Source organism: Osmerus mordax, chromosome 14 (genome assembly GCF_038355195.1).
Source record: "Osmerus mordax isolate fOsmMor3 chromosome 14, fOsmMor3.pri, whole genome shotgun sequence".
Classification (NCBI taxonomy): Eukaryota; Metazoa; Chordata; class Actinopteri; order Osmeriformes; family Osmeridae; genus Osmerus; species Osmerus mordax.
Window position 1 is genome coordinate 11,145,515 of NC_090063.1, and position 17,725 is coordinate 11,163,239.

The following is a 17,725-nucleotide window of genomic DNA, read 5'->3' on the forward strand; positions in this document are numbered from 1 at the left end:
ACGTTTTGGTCATTCACTGCTACATGTTCACCACCATCTTGGTTTTAAGACTCCATTTTCTGTAGAAGGTCTTAGTGTTTTATTTTTCATTTTATCTTTTATTTTTTGTCCCTGTTTTTTGTTTCCTGTCTCTCGTCTGTTCAATGTCACCTCATCCTCCGCTTCAACCCTCACCATGTCCCGTCCCTGTCAAACGAACCACACACACGACCAATTCCATCCACACAACACAATCCCTCCACTTCCTCACAACTGGCCATCAGTGCCCGCGGCCCCTCCCCAGGAAGTCACATGTTCTAGCCCCAGTTCCACCGGTATCCTGGTAAGTTGGGCTCCACCCCCTGAGGAGTTCCAGAATGGAGTCATAACGGGATATTCCATCCAGTATTCCATCACGGAGGGGGAGAACCGTACCTCCCAGCGCGTGGACGGAATCCCTCCAGAAAGTTCTCCATACCTCCTGGAAAACCTGGAGAAATGGACCGAATATGGGATAACAGTGCGAGCACAGACGGAGGCCGGAGAAGGACCGGAGAGCTTGCAGCTGCTTGTCCGTACAGAGGAAGATGGTATGTCCCAAAACATCCCCCGTACCTTTCTTTGGATGGTTTGACCCTCTAACATCCCTTCATGTGGCCCTGAGGCAGTGTACTAACCAGACCTTTCTGAACAACAAACTAAATTACAACTACCTAACTCAACTAAAGCTCATAGACGAGTCTGGCCAGGACTCAGTCTCAAGTTGCCACTCAAAAAGTAATTTTGGACTGAACAATACACTGCCGAGTCTGTCCTGCTTCTCCTTCAACTGTTACTCCTGCTACAACCCTTTCTCCTTTCTTTTTCCTCCTGCTTTTTGTCACCTTTTCCAAACATTCTCTCCTCTGCTTGATATCAAACATTAACTTTGAACACCCCTAAAAGAAGAGAATGGTACGCCTCACCAGCTAACCCTGAAATGATTCACCGGTTAAAACTACCTTTGTATTGAGGGGTGACAACTCTCTAATCCTTCAGCCTTGCAATTCTCCTTTTTTTACATTCCTCTTTTATCATGTTTTTTCGTGCACATTGTTGTAATGTTGTTGAATGGAAAGTCGTGCTTTTTCTGTGGTGTTCTTTTGAAGTAAGGGTTTCTCAAGGCCCTAGGCAGTACGAGACAAACATCTCTTGAGATTTTTCTCCCTGCCTGCTCTCGTTTTTATCTTTCTGTACACTTTTCAATCCCCACAAAAAACATTATAGACCATTTTTGAAGGTCTTTTTTAAGCCGTCAAATTCCCCCCAAAATGACATCAAATTCTTGACGTGTTTTCTGGTTTTTCGCAAAAACACCCCTTCAGGCCGGACACCGTTCTCTTGCTCTCTCCCCTGCGACCCTTGACCTCTATACTACCCACAATGCCTTTCCAGTTCCCAGCGGCCCTCCACGGGGTGTAGAGGCAGAGGCGCTCAACGCCTCGGCCGTCAGGGTGTGGTGGCGGGCGCCGGCAGTGGAACTCCAGCACGGTCAGATACGGGGTTACCAGGTGCACTACGTCAGGATGAACTACGGAGAGCCCAGTGGACAGCCCCTCATCAGGGACATCCTCATCGATGATTCCCAGGTACGGGATAGGATAGAGGTCTGAAAAAATAGGAAGTATTTTTATTTAAACAAAGTTAACAAACTCATAGAACTTACTGATTATTTTATGAATTCCTGGGGGGAAATATAGCATTCTAATATTGATGTGAAGTATGCGAACCACAAATGTCTATAATTTTTTTAACGTTTTTCCTCTTCCTCCCACTTTCTGTCCTGTTTGGTCGTAGTGGGAAAGCGATGACGAGACACAATACGTGAGTAAATCTGTGACTGATTGCTGTTAAATAATAACAACAATAATAAATATTTCAACACTTAGATATAACTTCCCAACACATTGTGCGCACATGCGACCCAGTATGTTAGTCTGCTGTGGTTTCTAACCAACTGTGTTCGGAACGTTCCAGTTCCGTGTGATTGATGTTCTGGGTTCTGCGTTCTCCAGGAGGTGGTTCTGACGGCCTTGCGGGCAGACACGGCGTACTCGGTGTCTGTGGGAGCGTACACCGCCAAGGGAGATGGGGCGAGAAGCAAACCCCAGACTGTTTGCACCACCATGCCATGTAGGTGTCAACACACACATACACACACGCACACACACACACACACAGATACACACACACTTTAATTCAAAACTAGAATTCTTCCCTCTCTGCAACCCCTAGTGCCGGAGGTGCCCAAACTGACTGTGAGCACCACCAAGGAGGGCAACACCGTGCTCCAGTGGTCCCCCCCGCCCAGCGCACCCACCCCCCTCCTGGGGTACCGCCTCACCTACGGCCGAGCGGACATCCTCCCCCCCACGGTGGTGGAGTTCCCCGCCAAGGAGAACCGCTACACTGCCCCAGACATCCACAAGGGGGCGAGATACGTCTTCCGCCTCTCCGCCCGCAACAAGATGGGGTACGGTGAGGAGGCGGTGAAGGAGGTGACCATGCCGGAGGACGCCCCCAGCGGCTTCCCCCAAAACATCCTCTCCGAGGGCGCCTCGGCCTCCTCCATCCGGCTGGCGTGGAAGTCCGTCCCCCTGATCGAACAAAACGGGAAGATCATTAAGTACACCGTGCGGTACAAGGACATCAACAGCAGGGGCAACGCCACGGAGGTTAGCGTGGCGGCGCCGGACTCGAGCGTGGTGTTGGAGGCTCTGATGGCCGATACAGTGTATGATGTCAGGGTGTGTGCATACACGGCCGTGGGCCCCGGGCCCTACAGCCCAAGCGTCCAGTTTAGGACCCAACCGCTGGACCAAGGTAGGGCACACACACACACACTCACACACACACACACTCCAGCAGTTCACCTTCATCCCCCCTCCCAGATACGCCCACCTTGGATGTTTTTTTTGGGGGGGGGGGGGTCTCGTATAATCGCTGTCCTCACAGACACACACGCTCACGCACACCAATCCACGTGGAGCATCATAAGTGTCCTTTGTTGTTGTCTTGTTGATGTAGTCTTAGATACCCAGTCTCCCTCCTGTGGAAAGGTAAGAGATTTGTTTTGGTGAATGATCTTGTTTTGACTGTTACGAAAGTGGATGGTCAACAGGTAAGGGCTTAGACTAGGTTTTAGCCTGACCCAGGCTAAGTCTGGGACTAAGACTCCCTTTTCACTGGACTAACTCCAGTGTTTAGGATTCAGACTTAATCCTGGCTTGGTCTGGTGTTCAGGGATCCTGTCTCTCCTGCAGGAGCGTTGGGCTGGACTGCAGTGTCAAACGTGTCTCCTTGTTATCTGTGTCTGTCCAGTGTTTGCCACCAACTTCCGGGTCAAGGCATCCATGAAGACCTCTGTCCTGCTGACGTGGGAGATCAAGGACAAGAACCCAACCCAGCCGTTCACTGTGAGTGGAGGAGCAAGCGGGAGAGTGTGTGGGCATGTGTGGAAGTGTGTGTACTATGTGTGTGTGTGCAGGAGTGTGCGTAAGTGTATGTCCGAACGTGTGTGTGGCTAAGCTTTTTCTCTCCCTGTCCAGATCCTGTATGGTAAGGGCCAGAGTGTTGAGGTGGAAGGGAAGCAAACCCAGAAGTTGATAACGGGCCTGGAGCCGGAGACCCAGTACTCCTTCCTCCTCACCAACCGGGCCAACAGCGCCGGGGGCCTGCAGCACCGCGTCACGGTCGTGACCGCCCCGGACGTGCTGAGGTCCAAGCCCACGCTGGTGGGGAAGACCAACGCAGACGGAATGGTCACGGTTCAACTCCCCCCCGTCCAGACCAGCACCAAAGTCGGGTGAGGGGAGGACAAGAGAGAGGGATGGAGAGGACGGGGGAGGGGGTGGGGGAGGGGGAGGGGTTGTAAGAATGGATGTGCGTTGTTGATGGCTCCATACACTCCAATGACAGACAGATGGATGGATGGACGGACACTCAGATAAACATGCAAACAGACATGCAGACAGACAGACAGACACTGAGGTGTGTGTTTTGGTTGCCAGGGGTTACTATGTGGTGGTGGTACCATTGAGGAAGCAGAGAGGAGGGAAGTTCCTGAAGCCATGGGAGGAACCTGACCAGATGAACCTGGACGAGGTGAGACAGAGAGGTGGTGGGGATGGAGAGGACAGAGTGGTTCTGTGATGATGATGATGATGATGATGATGATGATGATGATGATGATGATGATGATGATGATGATGATGATGATGATGATGATGAATAAGGAGAAAGGTGATGAGGATGTGTGTAGGTGATGTAGATGATAGTGGTGATGATGACTAGAGCCTTGGGAAAACCTTTTTTTGTGTCTGTATCTTTCCTTCCATATCTTCCTATGTATCTTCTTTCTCTCTCTCTCTTTCTCTCTCTCTTCCTCTCTCTCTGTCTCCCACGACTTGCCACTTTCTCTCTCTCCCTCTCTCTCTCTCTCTCTCCCTCTCTCTCTCTCTCTCTCTCTCTCTCTCTCTCTCTCTGTCTCTCATCCCCCCTCCTCCTCAGGTCCTGAAAGAGATCAACAGGACCAGTGTGAGCCGCGCCCTTCGTGTTCGCAGGCAGGCCAGCCAATCAGAGCCAAAGGCTTATGTCACCGCCCACTTTAAGACCCTCCCTCTGGAGTTCACCCTAGGCGATGGCCGTGACTACGGTGACTTCCGGAACCGCCCGCTCCAGAACGGACAGGAGTATGTGTTCTTTGTCCTGGCGATGTTGGACCTGTCTGACAACGTGAGTTTGGACACACACACTCATACACAGTAACACAGTACTCAAACCCTTCTGCCTGAGGCTCTGTGTAGCACACACACTTACACACTCTCTTGTTTACCAACCCTCTACTCTCTCCGTCTTTGGCAGACTATGTACGCCACCAGCCCCTACTCTGACCCCGTGACCTCGTCGGACGTGGATCCCCAACCAATCATTGACGAGGAGGAGGGGCTTCTGTGGGTGGTGGGACCCGTGCTCGCTGTCATTTTCATCGTCTGCATCGTCATCGCCATCCTCCTCTTCAAGAGGTGAGAGGAGGAGGGAGGGAGGAGGGAGGGAGCGGGAGAGGGGAACGAGGGGTTGGGATGAGAGAGAATGAGAGAGAGAGATAACGGATGTTGGAATCTTATTTTCCAGTGTTTCTTTTGATAACCCAATGTTGTTGTTCTTTCCCTGCGTCGGTGTCTCTCCTCGCGTCTTACTCACATCTGACAACAGCAAACCTGACAGGTAAGAAGACCTGAAATAGGATCATTTCAGCACGTCTAACTTCAGCGCTTTGCCCCGGCATGATATTGAATACCTGACCAAAATGTGGGTAATTGTTGTTTTGTTGTTTACAGGAAGAGGGCGGAAGCCGAGGGTAGGAAGGGGAGTTTCCCCTGCAGCAAGGCCATGTCCTCTCACCACCCCACTGACCCTGTGGAGCTACGCAGGATCAACTTCCAGACCCCAGGTACACACACACACACTCACACGCACATAAATATAAGCATCCACAACACTGGCACACATGCCATTGAACGTGCTTCTTCTAGGAATGTACACACACACACACACACACTCCTGGTGTTTACTGTATTTGTTTGTATTTCCAGGTTACCGTGTTTCAGTTTACCGCGGCTACCGCCGTCTATCAAGTTAGTTGGTCTCAGCCCTCCTAGTTCTCTTTCTCTACTTTCTTTCTTTATCTGTCTCTCTTCGTCAGGCTCACTAACCCTCATTTTGTTCACTCCATCCAGCACAAGACCCAGACTCTCTGTCAGAGTAACTACTCATACATGCTAATAAATGCTTCTTACAACTCTTTGTGTTGTCAGGCTGAATTTGGATTTGATCCTTTTTTTTGTATTCGCTGAGGAGAAGTGTTTTTCCTCCATAACATTGTTCATAACATGGGCTGTTCTGCTCTTAAGGGAAGATCGACGCATAACAAGATTCATTTTTCCATTAGCTGCTGCCCTGCTAGCGTTTATCTAAAGTGCTCCTGAACTGCGTTTTGTTCAGCTCCAAGCTTTCCCGCAAGGAGTATTGTATACAACTCTAAAGGGCCTCTCCCCTTCTCTCTCCCCCCTGGTCTCTCTGTCTGTCTCTCTCTCTCCTTCCTGAGCAGGCATGGCGTGCCACCCGCCTGTGCCCATGTCTGAGCTGGAGGAACACGTGGAGCGTCTGAAAGCCAACGACAACCTCAAGTTCTCTCAGGAGTACGAGGTACAGTAGAACAAGAGATGTTGCCCGTCGAGCGGAAGATCCTCTGCAGATCCTTCCGGCGTTACAGTATATCAGGCCTTTTGCTGAAGGCGTAGTACGACTTCACACTGTGTTCCAGATGTCGCCTCGTGCTCATTGTCAGTTATCATGTTCAGTAGACTCTTCCACATACATCCCTTCACAAAATCAGACTGTTTCAATGCTTTTACAGTTAGTGACTGATTTCATGTCAAAAACAGTATTGTCTTCTATCTCTTTCTCTTTCAGTCTGTCTTTAGTTTCCATATTGCGAGCATGAGAAAAAATGTATTCACTGAAGAAAAACACCAGGCAGGGAAATAGAAATTGCCAACTCAAAGAGTTGCTTACAGGCAGATGGTTATCAGTCTTTCATTTTCACGCTTGAATGACGAGAGAGAATCAGACAAGAGAGAATTAGAGAGGGAGAAGAAAAACGGGGTGAGAGAGACAGAGAGTGAGACAGTCTTAGAGAAAGAGAGAGATGATGAGGGATGTGGACTGAGAGACAGATGAGAAAATGAGAGAAACAAAAAGAAAAAAAAAATTATAATCAAAGACAACAAGAGAGAAAGAGAGCAATCAGGAGCGAGGAACATATGCAGACAGGCATGACACAACACAAACCAGACCAGTAGCTCTTTGAGCTATAGCTATAGCATTTCCTGACGGCAGTGAGTCCGAACGATGTTGTCTAATCCACCAAAACATCCACCAAAACATCCACCAAAACATCCACCAAAACAAAACATCCCTTCTACTACTTCAGAACAAGCTAGCCACAAAAAAGAAAGTGTCGGTGTTCTCCAAGAGGTTAGAGGGCAATGAATTGTGCTTCCCTGATGTTTCTCTATATCCAACTATAGCTGGGTGTGGAATCCCATACAGACCCTAGGGGCCTAATTGACCGAACGATGGGTTAGAGGGGGAGAGGTATGGAGGGAGAAAAATGATGAGAAAATGGGGGATTGACGAATGAGAAGGCGAAGTAAGAGAATAATGAGAGAGAGCAGGGGAAAAAATGATGGAGTGATGGAGGGAGGGAGAGAGGGAGGGTAATTGTGGTGTGAGTTAGACACAGACAGAAGAGCCACACATTTTCTATGCATGACTGTTTACTTCGTCCAGATTTAACCCCTAAGGAGAAAAGGATGGAGAGAGAGAGAAAGAGAGTGGATGGGGAAAGAGATTATGGGTGATTTTTGTGTCATAATCAGACACACATGATAGTGAGCAGTAAATAGAGAGAAATTCCACATTTACACACACAGACACACGCACACAAAGACACTTACACACACACACTTCCAATCCCCCCAGTCTTCCATATGCTTCAACCAAACCATAATTATACAGGGTAAAATATTTAGAATGACCAAATTACTTCTCTCCTTCCATTTGGAGTCCATGAAATGACCTCATGTCTGTCTCTCCTCCAACTAACCGCTCTGGTTAACTCCAAGTACCATCTCCCCTCACTAACTGTGCGGGTTAAACTACAAATACCATCTTCCCACACTAAGAACTCTGGTTAAACTACAATTACCATCTACCCCAACTAACAACTCTGGTCAAACAACAGTTACAGCTCTAACCCTTTGACCACCAATGGCAATCGACCCAATGGATGACTTTTAGGAGTCTCCTAATGTACTTGGTGTGTGTGCATGTGTGTTTCAGTCGATAGACCCCGGTCAGCAGTTCACATGGGAGCACTCCAACCTGGAGGTCAACAAGCCAAAGAACCGCTACGCTAACGTCATCGCATACGACCACTCCCGCGTCATGCTCTCCAGCATCGAGGGTAAGGTCGTTTCCTTAACCTCCAATGCTAAAGGAGGAAACCAGGCACAAAATGTCTGCTGTACTTACAGTAAAGATTAACCAGATTCCAGATGCCGCAAGAAAGGAGACACAAAATGTGGAGTACTGAGGTTTTGTGAAGTCTAATGTACTTGAGGTACTAAAGGAAACCTTTCTGCGTTAAACACACAAACACACACACATACACCTACCTCAGAAAAACCCCAGGCAGTCAGGGTAACTGGCAGCTCGAGAGTGGAGAGGGGGATGCAGTGGGAGGCCGAGCCCAGACAGATGAGCCTTATCTAGGCAGAGCATGTGTGAGCAGCCCTTCCACCCCCACCTATCCTGGAGCTCTGCTTGTCTGTCTTTCTGTCAGTTCAGCAGTACACACACACCCAAACCCACACATGCTAACACACACAGATGCTAACACAGAGATGCTCACAGATACAAAACATATACACACACGCTAAGACACTTACACACACCCGCTCACATACACACAATGATTCACACAGGCATACAGTGCACGCACAGGCATATTCACATGCACAATGACACACTGGCAAACACATACACACCACACACACACACGCGCAAGTCAAAGAGTGACGGAAGCTTGTCTTAGCTCCTCTGTTTTATCTCGTGTCTGCACAGAGCAGCTTCTCCCATGCAGTGAAGCCGTAGCACATCAAAGCTTGTAGCCAAGCAGCCAGTTTCAAGCCCGCGGTTAATCAACATGCCTCTAGTCCTTCCTGCCTTCTGTTTCTGCTGCTTCAAACAAGGCAGGAGGGGAAAATACACTGTCATTTTGAGTGTTTGTGTGTGTATATTAATGCAGGTGTGTGTGTGTGTGTGTATGCGCGAGGGAGACCAGATGTTGGGAGTGTAAGGTTAGTTGGGGGCAGGTTGTCAGCTTGCCGGCTCATCAGTAATGTTAGCTGACACAGAAGAAAACTGCCTCTGTAAATGTAATGGCCCAGCAGTTAGACTGTGTTTGGTCGTTGGATTTTTATAAACTGTCCTCGGAGAGTTTCAGAGAGTCAAGAGAGTTCCCAGTGTTCTGGCCAAGTGTTCCGGCTATTCAGAATAAGGTCAGGGCTACAGTGTGTGTGTGTGTGTGTGTGTGTGTGTGTGTGTGTGTGTGTGTGTGTGTGTGTGTGTGTGTGTGTGTGTGTGTGTGTGTGTGTGTGTGTGTGTGTGTGTGCGTGTGCAGTGACTCTGTGATTTTTGGGATTATGGTATTAGGCCCAGATGAGCAGGACTGATCCTGAATCACCTCCACACACACACTCATCCCCCACACGCACACAAACACACACATGTGCACTCTTTCACACAATCCCCTCCAGGACAAGCACTATCTTCCGGGTCTTACACAGAGATTCCAGTCCTACTTCCATTCAAAGGGACAGACTCCCAGTACAGTGAGATTAGGGTGATGATCTTCTTTGAGTGATTCAGAGAAGAAAATGGCCGTTTACTAAGAACACCCACAGCTACCAAGATGCAGCCATAGTTCTCAATCCACATGGGTTGATGTTGAACTGATATGAACAGGTTTTAACTGGTTTTAAGGCCCCGACAGACAAGACAAAATGCTCTGAGATTATGACTCACCTCACACACACACATACATACACGGAAGGAGCATTCAACACCAAATATGGTCATGCCACTCAAATCAACCTCTTACCCAGTGACACAAATGTAGCTAACTCTCCCCCTGCCTTCCCCCCTCTGCTCTGCTCGCCTAGGCATTCCGGGAGGTGACTACATCAACGCCAACTACATCGATGGCTACCGGCGCCAGAACGCTTACATCGCCACGCAGGGCTCTCTGCCAGAGACGTTCTGCGACTTCTGGCGTCTGGTGTGGGAGCAGCACACAGCCAACATCATCATGATGACCAAGCTAGAGGAGAAGTCACGGGTAAGGGGAGCTCGGACCGCTGGGGGCCATTTTGCCATGTAGCTGCAATGTGTTTTCTCAACCCATCCCCTCCCCTCCTCCCACACACAAAAAATAATAATTTGGTGAACTGGACAACTTTACATACGTAGAATCTTGTCCCGTTGCGACTTGTGTAAACGACAAAGGGTTTAAGTGGTCATGATCAAGTGTCTTTAGAGATAAAAAGGATTTCTGTTTGAATAAAACTAAGTAATTTTGAAATAATAGTCTTGAGGAAATCAGCTTTTTTCGTGACCCTTTGTTCTAACTCAAACACTAACATTGTGATTAGAACTTCTTTTGAGGGGAACATTTCTGCTAAATGTTAAGAAAGATTGCAGCTGTCATCTTTGGAAGTGACTGCATTATAAGGAGTGTGAACAGGAAATGGTTCTTGTGTGGGAGTAATCTCAAGGCTACGTAGGAAGAATTCATTTAGTCAGGTTACCTTTAAACGTAATGGTTTTACACAGGGATCGCCACTCTCTCTAGAGAGGAGCTTTATTCCCCTCAGAAAATGAACTCTTAATATCTGCAGCATGATGTCAAACCTTTTTTGGTGGTGTCGTAAAGTTGTCTGAGAATACAAATGTTTTCCTTTAACCTCAACCACTCTCTCATTCTACTAAACTGAATGAACTGTAAAATGTTGAAGCTTAATTCTCTTTTCCAACTTTCCAACTGTCTCTGTGTCTGTTTGAACCCCCAGATGCCTTCCTATTTCTTCTCTAAGGCAAGATCTCTCTCTCTCTCTCTCTCTCTCTCTCTCTCTCTCTCTCTCTCTCTCTCTCTCTCTCTCTCTCTCTCTCTCTCTCTCTCTCTCTCTCTCTCTCTCTCCTCGCTTGCTTCCTTCGCAATGTTTCCTTCATGTTTTTCTACTCATCCCTCTCTTTGTTCTCTCTCCTTGGCTTATTCCTCTCCTTCACATGCACTGAGAATGCCGAGCGCACACGTTCAGACACACCCACGAGCACACGACAAAGTTTGTATCTTGACCACAGTATGTCTGAAGAGCACTCGTGCCACCGATAGTAATGTCATGCATGTGTGTTTTCTACACTGCTAATACCAATCATGTCATGTGAGGAAAGTCATTTTCCCGAGGCAGCAATGTGATATTTTGGTCAAGTGCAGGCTGTAGAGCAGGTCTACAACTTTTCAAGGGAGCTAGCTTTAAAAACAAATACCACTCCAAGGAGCTACCTCAAAGGGTGTTCAAGTAGAATTCAGGTTGAATAAAAACGTTTTTGGAGAAAGCGCAGAGTTGGGCTAACTTGACATACACCTAACGAAGAATTTGAATGCTTTTCTGCAACATAATTATCGTAGTGTGAAACAACCCTACAATGTGCCCCTGGGTTTGTTTCATTGAGGGAGTTTTAGTAACGGGAGCTAGCGCTCCAAGCCTCAGAGTGTGCTCCATCATCCCGTTTCCTTGGCAGTCAGAAGCCTGGCTCTGTGGGACGCAGCCATAATCACAGTCAGCCCGTGTCTCAGGCATGATGGGAAAACGACAGTGAAAGACAGTAATTACAGCCCTCCATCCCGTTCCAAAGACATAATCCCAGTCTCGACGAGGGGAATGCAGAGCGAGGCCTGCCTGTCTTTGATGTGAAAGTGGAGAGATCAGCACATACCCCTGCGTTTGGTTTGGCCTGATTCTGCCAAGGCCCCTCCAGGGGATCTTTTTTAACCCCCTCTCCAACTCTGCGGTCCCCAAGGCAGTAACAGCACTACAAATATGTCCGCCTGATACGTGGAATTTGATGAAGTGTGGTGCTGAAGCATGTTGGGTTTTGGTGTGCAATTTCGCTGTGGTAAATGTAGGCCATGTACACCAAGAATCAAATCAGCACTTACTGTAGGAGCTACTAAGAAAGATATCATCTTGTCAGTGATAAATGTGCAAGCCTTATTGAAAGTCCATAGCAAGTAATTGGAGATCTGAGATCAGAATACTGGAGGACTACAAAGAGAGCACATCAAATAAAGATGTACCTTCAGCACAACTAGGCCTCACTCTACCCACACCCCTCCCTCCAAACACAAACACTCCTCACACCCCTCCCTCCAAACTCACACACACTCCTCACTTTGGTCGAGCGTAGGGGCGGTCTGGTGTGTCTCCCCTCTCTCACACGGTTGCCTGTCTCTCTCTAGGTGAAGTGTGACCAGTACTGGCCCAGCAGAGGTACAGAGACCTACGGCCTCATCCAGGTCACCCTGCTGGACACGGTGGAGCTAGCCACCTACTCCGTCAGGACCTTCGCCCTCTATAAGGTGTGTGTGTGTGTTTGCGTGTATGTGTGTGCGTCTGTGTGTCCAATCATTTGGCTCTGTTTGTACGTCTGTACGTCTGTACATGTGCCTGTACGCCTGTGTGTGTACGCCTGATTGGACGTGTATAAACACTGTGTGTGCGTTCGTGTGTGGATGTATTTGTACATCTGTGTGTGGATGTAACCCCACAGAGTGGCTCCAGTGAGAAGCGAGAGGTACGTCAGTTCCAGTTCACAGCCTGGCCGGACCATGGCGTGCCCGAGCACCCCACTCCCTTCCTGGCCTTCCTGCGCAGGGTGAAGGCCTGTAACCCTCCAGACGCCGGGCCCATGGTAGTCCACTGCAGGTGGGAAACTGTGTGTGTGTGTGTGTGCGCGCACATCTTATGTGTTTTAATCAATCTTGCAAACTCATTCACTCATGTACTGTAGGCCTATTTTACAATAGTGACAAACCAAACAATCTGACATTTTTGTCTTTGCTTTCCTTTTAATGTCCCAATGGGACTCATTTATTGTTCATCTCAGTAAGCTAGATACTAGACACCAATTACACAAACACACAGAACAGTACTGTAAAAAAAGAAGAAATTTACCCTGTGTAACAAACCCACAAACCCACAAATCTTTTCACAATCCCACATTCCACTTTCTTGCTGAGTTTCTTGCCTATATATATTTTATTTTTCAAGAGACCAGCAATGTTGTTCATTTACATAAGTGGATTTCACTGTTTACTGTTTACGCGCTAAGCTGGGCCCACTTTGTCTGAGTTCACAAGTTTAAACTATTGAAATGAGAAGGCGGTCTAAATGATTGGTGCTTCTGCAGGAGTTGGAACACGGCAGAGAAGCAGGACTGGAGTGGTTATCAGATGATTACAGAGGGAAGATGAAGGGAACGAGAGAGAGAGAGAAAGTGGGATAGAAAGTGAAGAAGACTGGGGAAGGAGAAAGAGGGAGAAATAAATAGTGAATGAGAAAGGGTGAGTGCGAGTGCAGTAGTGTGTGCGTGTGTGAAAGAGAGAGAGACAGTGAGTAGAGAGATGGGAATCGAGCAGAGGGAGATACCATAGACACGGACAGGAAACCTGCCAGTGAGATAGTGTGTAACCGGATTAGCCATCAAATTAAATTAACTCATACAGGACTCCATAACAACCAGCATCTGCTCCAGATCCAGTTCATAATCCATCTCTCTCCCTCTCTTTCTCTCTCTCTCTCTGTACACAAACACACACAGTTTCAAACACACACACACACACTCAAGGTTTAAGGTAGGGAAATGCAGGGCTTTCATTCACTTAGAGAAACCTGCATGGTCAGTCTCCTTCCTCAGACAGCCAGCACAGCAGGAATGACTAGTTGCCATGCTCTCTCTCTGTCTCCCCTCCCTCCCCTACCCCCCTGTCCTCTTCTCCCTCACACTCCCTAACCCTTCCTCCCCTACCCCTCTCCTCCTCCCTGTCCTCCACCTCCCCCTGTCCTCTTCCTTCCTCTCTCTTCCTCCCTCTCCCCCCCCCACCTCCATCTCTTACTCATCTCCTCCTCTTCCCTCTCCCCCCCTCCCCCATCTCTTCCTCATCTCCTCCTTCCTCTCCCCTCTCCCCCCCCCCCTCCATCTCTTCCTCATCTCCTCCTTCCTCTTCCTCTTCCCCCTCCTCCATCTCTTCCTCATCTCCTTCCTCTTCCCTCTCCCCCCCTCCTCCATCTCTTCCTCATCTCCTCCTTCCTCTTCCCTCTCCCCCCCTCCTCCATCTCTTCCTCATCTCCTCCTTCCTCTTCCCTCTCCCCCCCTCCTCCATCTTTTCCTCATCTCCTCCTTCCTCTTCCCTCTCCCCCCCACCTCCATCTCTTCCTCATCTCCTCCTCCTCCCTCTCCCCCCTCCTCTATCACTTCCTCCTCCAGTGCCGGCGTGGGCCGCACTGGCTGCTTCATCGTCATCGACGCCATGACGGAGCGCATCAAGCAGGAGAAGACGCTGGACATCTACGGTCACGTGACCCTGATGCGCTCGCAGCGGAACTACATGGTGCAGACGGAGGACCAGTACGTCTTCATTCACGACGCCCTGCTGGAGGCGGTTGCCTGCGGCAACACTGAGGTGCCCGCACGCAACCTCTACGCCTACATCCAGCGGCTGACCCAGATGGAGCCCGGCGAGAACGCCACGGGCATGGAGCTGGAGTTCAAGGTGAGGAGAAGGAGGCGGCGTGGAACATGGTCCGGAAGGTTCTGAAAAAAAATTGACCTGTGGGCTCAGATGAGTGCCAGGTATCAAGCATTCTAGGCAGTTGGAAAATGTATTAAATGTACTGAATATGCCATTGAGTGTGCCTGAGGGTCGCAAACTTTGATAACCAACAGAAAAAACACAAAAACCCTGAACAGAATAAAATAACCTACTTTAATACACATACATTACAATGAAATACAGTGGAATCCAATAGTAAAACCTTTGTGATTGTGTGTAGCCTGGTTCACATTGAATGCCCATTCAGTGGTCCACACAAAAACCCAGTTTATACTCTACCAGAATATTCTTAGACAGAACAGCCTTGGACAGAAAAAAAATCATATTCAAAAGGGTCTTTTGTTGAAGGTCTGCTATCAATATAGTTAATTTTGTGGACACCCTGGCTCTGTCTGGATGATTTAGTAGTGGTAACCAAATAACCCCCCACTCAACACACACACACACACCCTCCCCCAGTAAATTGTAACCTATCTTTGATGGTGGGGAGCGGATGTGCCCCAGTCTGTGTTGAGGTGAAGAGGATGGAACCCATGAACGTTGTTAGTATCAGACAAGGGTTCTGAGGCCTCTTCTTTCTCTCCTGTGTCTGCGGTTTCCTCTCAGTCTGTCCCTCCATCCTGGCTTAGCCGTCTGTTGTTCTCGCGTTTCTTTTTCAACAGTGTCAATCCTCGGTCAGTGTGTGTTTGTGCGTGTCTCTGTGTGCGTGTGTGTGTGTGTGTGATTTTACTTGCGCCTGGGGGGTTTCCTGAGGCAGGATCAACTCTGGTTCACATGTGTGTGTGTGTTTGTGTGGAGACAGTGTGGGGCCTGTGGTTTTCCTCCCTCCATTCTCCTTCCTCTCCACTCCCGACCCCCCTCCCTATCCCACTATCCTTCCACTGACAAAGACCATTGTGGTTTTTAGGGGTCCTGGGCCTCTTCTTGGTAACATGCAAGTTAGGTTTTTGTTCATGCCTCTGTACGGTACAATGTTCCAAACCATTCCTACATTATGGTATTACAGCCATAAGAAGCCCCTATGTCACACTGTTTTCCTGCCGCCCCTCTTAGCGATTGGCCAGTGCGATGGCGCACACCTCCCGTTTTGTGAGCGCCAACCTGCCCTGCAACAAGTTCAAGAACCGGTTGGTCAACATCATGCCCTATGAGACCACCCGAGTCTGTCTGCAGCCAATCAGAGGGGTGGAGGGCTCAGACTACATCAATGCCAGCTTCATAGACGGATACAGGTGAGTAGACCCGTAACCAGGTAGTCATGGGTCAGTTACAATTAACATAATACATTGGTCTCTTCATACCTATGAATGGCTTGATAGTGTAACCATAACAACCTATGTCTGTGTGTGTGTGTATGTGTGTGTGTACAGGCAACAGAGGGCCTATATTGCTACCCAGGGTCCACTGGCAGAGACTACAGAGGACTACTGGCGGATGCTTTGGGAACACAACTCCACCATCGTAGTCATGCTCACCAAGCTGAGGGAGATGGGACGGGTACGGACACACACACATCCACACACACACACATCCACACACCCATACACACATATCCACACACACACACCCATACACACACACACACACATCCACACATACACACTCACAGGTTGACAATGACCATTGGAGTCTCACAGAGAGGGGCTCTGTGAGTACCAGATTATGACTCAAAGACAGACAAGCACACTCACACACACACACACACACGCATGTACGTACACACAAACCCAAATGCACTTGCATACATTGAAACCCTTATGTGGCAACAAAAGTCTGTTATCAATACTGGATATAATACCATGTATTATATACAGTAATCCCATGTATAAACATGTGTCTGTAAACTGGTGCGCCCCCTGCAGGAGAAGTGTCACCAGTACTGGCCAGCTGAGCGCTCAGCACGATACCAGTACTTTGTGGTGGACCCAATGGCAGAGTACAACATGCCCCAGTACATCCTTCGAGAGTTCAAAGTCACTGATGCCAGGGTGAGTGTGTGTGTGTGTTGTGCAAGTATGTGTGTTTGTGGCAGAATGTTGTGTTCAATTGATTTGAAATACCAATTGGAACATTTGTTTATTTCAGGATGGCCAATCACGGACAGTTCGTCAGTTTCAGTTCACTGATTGGCCAGAGCAAGGAGTGCCAAAGTCAGGCGAGGGATTCATTGATTTCATTGGCCAAGTGCACAAAACGAAAGAGCAGTTTGGCCAGGATGGGCCAATAACAGTGCACTGTAGGTAAGAAACCGCCTCCCACGGAGCTTCATTGGTCCATCCTCATGTCATACAGTTTGAAATACGGTAACAACATGAACACAGTAATGCACAATATATTTGTATTATAATATATACAAATATGTATTCTTTCAAATTTAGCATTTCACGTACAAACCAAACAGCACAAATCTGAATATTAAAAAAACACATTCATTATGATACTGTAGTTCTTCTTATTTTTTATACTCTTTTTATAACCTGTGTGTCATGTTTGTCTTTGTGTGTGTGTGTGTGTGTGTATGTATGTATGTATGTGTGTGTGTGTGTGTGTGTGTGTGTGTGTGTGTGTGTGTGTGTGTGTGTGTGTGTGTGTGTGTGTGTGGTCCAGTGCGGGCGTGGGGAGGACGGGGGTCTTCATCACCCTGAGCATTGTGCTGGAGAGGATGCGCTACGAGGGCGTGGTGGACATCTTCCAGACAGTCAAGATGCTGCGGACCCAGAGACCAGCCACGGTACAGACAGAGGTGAGATACACACACAGTTTCTCCTCCTTACACACACACACACAGTTTCTCCTCCTTACACACACACACTCACTCCTCTAGATTTTCCAGTGTCCTTCTCTCACCCGTCACCTCATTCTATCATGTCACACACTTATACACACCTACACACACCAACCCACACACAGCAACCAGGAGGTGAGGAGCAGCTCCATGCTGATAGCATGTGGTTTTGTCTCATTTCAGGACCAGTACCAGTTCTGCTACCGGGCCAGTCTGGAATACCTGGGTAGCTTCGACCACTATGCAACATAGTCTCTCCGGCCACGTCCAAAATGGCACCCTGCCCCTGCACAGTGCTCTAAGGGTCCCTCCATTCCAGTATTGGGCACTAGGGCTCAGGGTGTCATTGGAGATCTGGCCATTACTATCCATGGACGAGGGGACCACTGGCTACTCCCCCCTAA

General features: G+C 48.5%; 1 protein-coding gene across 1 annotated transcript in view; it reads left to right on the forward strand.

Moving 5' to 3' along the window:
* ptprdb (protein tyrosine phosphatase receptor type Db) overlaps positions 1-17,725 on the forward strand; it is a 53,161-nt gene extending 35,436 nt beyond the window's left edge. The window contains exons 17-41 of the mRNA XM_067251174.1: positions 264-569; positions 1,414-1,607; positions 1,816-1,842; positions 2,034-2,151; positions 2,254-2,841; positions 3,340-3,434; positions 3,567-3,823; positions 4,029-4,122; positions 4,528-4,752; positions 4,882-5,042; positions 5,233-5,244; positions 5,358-5,470; positions 5,613-5,654; positions 6,128-6,225; positions 7,924-8,047; positions 9,807-9,982; positions 12,164-12,283; positions 12,475-12,629; positions 14,191-14,476; positions 15,590-15,768; positions 15,907-16,033; positions 16,399-16,524; positions 16,622-16,776; positions 17,144-17,279; positions 17,505-17,725. Coding sequence (XP_067107275.1) covers positions 264-569; positions 1,414-1,607; positions 1,816-1,842; positions 2,034-2,151; positions 2,254-2,841; positions 3,340-3,434; positions 3,567-3,823; positions 4,029-4,122; positions 4,528-4,752; positions 4,882-5,042; positions 5,233-5,244; positions 5,358-5,470; positions 5,613-5,654; positions 6,128-6,225; positions 7,924-8,047; positions 9,807-9,982; positions 12,164-12,283; positions 12,475-12,629; positions 14,191-14,476; positions 15,590-15,768; positions 15,907-16,033; positions 16,399-16,524; positions 16,622-16,776; positions 17,144-17,279; positions 17,505-17,573 — 3,983 coding nt within the window. The 3' untranslated portion in view covers positions 17,574-17,725. The remainder of the gene's footprint in view (positions 1-263; positions 570-1,413; positions 1,608-1,815; positions 1,843-2,033; positions 2,152-2,253; positions 2,842-3,339; positions 3,435-3,566; positions 3,824-4,028; positions 4,123-4,527; positions 4,753-4,881; positions 5,043-5,232; positions 5,245-5,357; positions 5,471-5,612; positions 5,655-6,127; positions 6,226-7,923; positions 8,048-9,806; positions 9,983-12,163; positions 12,284-12,474; positions 12,630-14,190; positions 14,477-15,589; positions 15,769-15,906; positions 16,034-16,398; positions 16,525-16,621; positions 16,777-17,143; positions 17,280-17,504) is intronic.